The sequence below is a fragment of the Microtus ochrogaster genome, linkage group LG5 (assembly GCF_000317375.1).
Source record: "Microtus ochrogaster isolate Prairie Vole_2 linkage group LG5, MicOch1.0, whole genome shotgun sequence".
In the NCBI taxonomy this organism is placed as follows: Eukaryota; Metazoa; Chordata; class Mammalia; order Rodentia; family Cricetidae; genus Microtus; species Microtus ochrogaster.
The window spans coordinates 38681577-38682780 of record NC_022031.1 but is presented as its reverse complement, the minus strand read 5'-3'; the positions used below and the strand labels follow the sequence as shown (position 1 = coordinate 38682780).

General features: G+C 67.7%; 1 protein-coding gene across 1 annotated transcript in view; it reads right to left on the bottom strand.

The window, feature by feature from the left end:
* The window catches only part of Tesk1 (testis associated actin remodelling kinase 1), a 5260-nt gene extending 4906 nt beyond the window's left edge, over positions 1 to 354 (bottom strand). Inside the window, exon 1 of the mRNA XM_005362071.2 lies at positions 271 to 354. Coding sequence (XP_005362128.2) covers positions 271 to 354 — 84 coding nt within the window. The remainder of the gene's footprint in view (positions 1 to 270) is intronic.
* Positions 355 to 1204: the final 850 nt, after the last annotated feature.

Sequence of the window (1204 nt, the reverse complement as noted above, 5' to 3'; positions counted from 1 at the left end):
TGCTGCTCCGCTTCGCCGCCGGGCTCAGGCTGCGCGGCCTGCCCGGGGCGGGGCTGGGCCCGGTTTGCTTTTAACTCCTCGGAGCCCGGGCTGCGGCCCGGCCACGCCCCCTCAGGTACGCACCCGCGCGTAGGCCAGGCGTGAAGAACGGGGGTTCTTAGGGGTGGACGGCGGGCGCGGGGCGGCCTCCGCCCTGGGCTGCACCGATCAAGCCCGCTGCCTGCCTGGCCTGCGTCCCACCCCGACTGCCCATTTCTAGGGTCTTCGGACCCCGACACTCTTAATCTCGGGGCTCGCTAACACCTGTCCTTTCGGGCGGCCGTGGTCGGCGGTGTAGGGAGCCTCTGGCCGCATCCCTACCCTGCCCCTACCCCTCCTCACTCCATCCCGATTCCCCTAAGGGAAGTTCAGATTCCGGGGTTCCTCCCGCTGACCACCCCCTTACTTCTTTGTCCTAATGACCCTCTCCAAGAGCAGCCTCCACCTGCAGGGGAGCCCCTCCCTCCGCCAGAGCCCACCCCTCGGCGAGATCCCGCCCCTCGGAGGCCGCTGTCCTTCAGGGGGACCTTTCCTGGGGATGACACTGCCACCTCCGTGTGTGCCCCGAGCCCCTCGGCGCTGCACCCCTCTTCTTTGTGTTCCTCTCGCTAAGCGAGCCCTCTCCGGGGCTCTCGGCTCGGCACTGTGTCCCTCCTCTCAAGGTGACTCCTCCCCTCGCGATCGCCCAGCCCGCGGCCGTGTGACCCCTTCAGCAGGTGGCGCCCCGGGTCGCGGAGCAGCGAGTGTGCCCCCTCAGGCCAGGGGAGGAGGTGCAGAGGCAGCCACAGCAGTTGGGCTCCTCGGCGTGCGCACGCCCAGTCTCGGGACGTGGCTTTAGCTGCGCCCCACGTTTCCGGCTCGGCCACGGGCTCCTCCCCCTCAAGGTCGTGGGGGAACTGGCCAATCAGCGCCGGGGTTGCGTGACGTCACTGCATCCCGGCGGCGGTCTCCAGGCCTGCAGCCGTGGGTCTCCTGCCACCTCGCGGCGGCGTGGAGCGCGGCGGGAGAGGCTGTGACGGTGCAAGGCAGGCTTGAGGGGGTAGTGCACCGTATAAGGGCAAGAATCGCGCAGGTTTGGAGAGAGAATAGAGTCATGTTCCACAGACAGTGGGGTAGGTCGATGCTTGTTCAGTTTTCCGGGGATTTTGGTCTCAGCAAAAACATA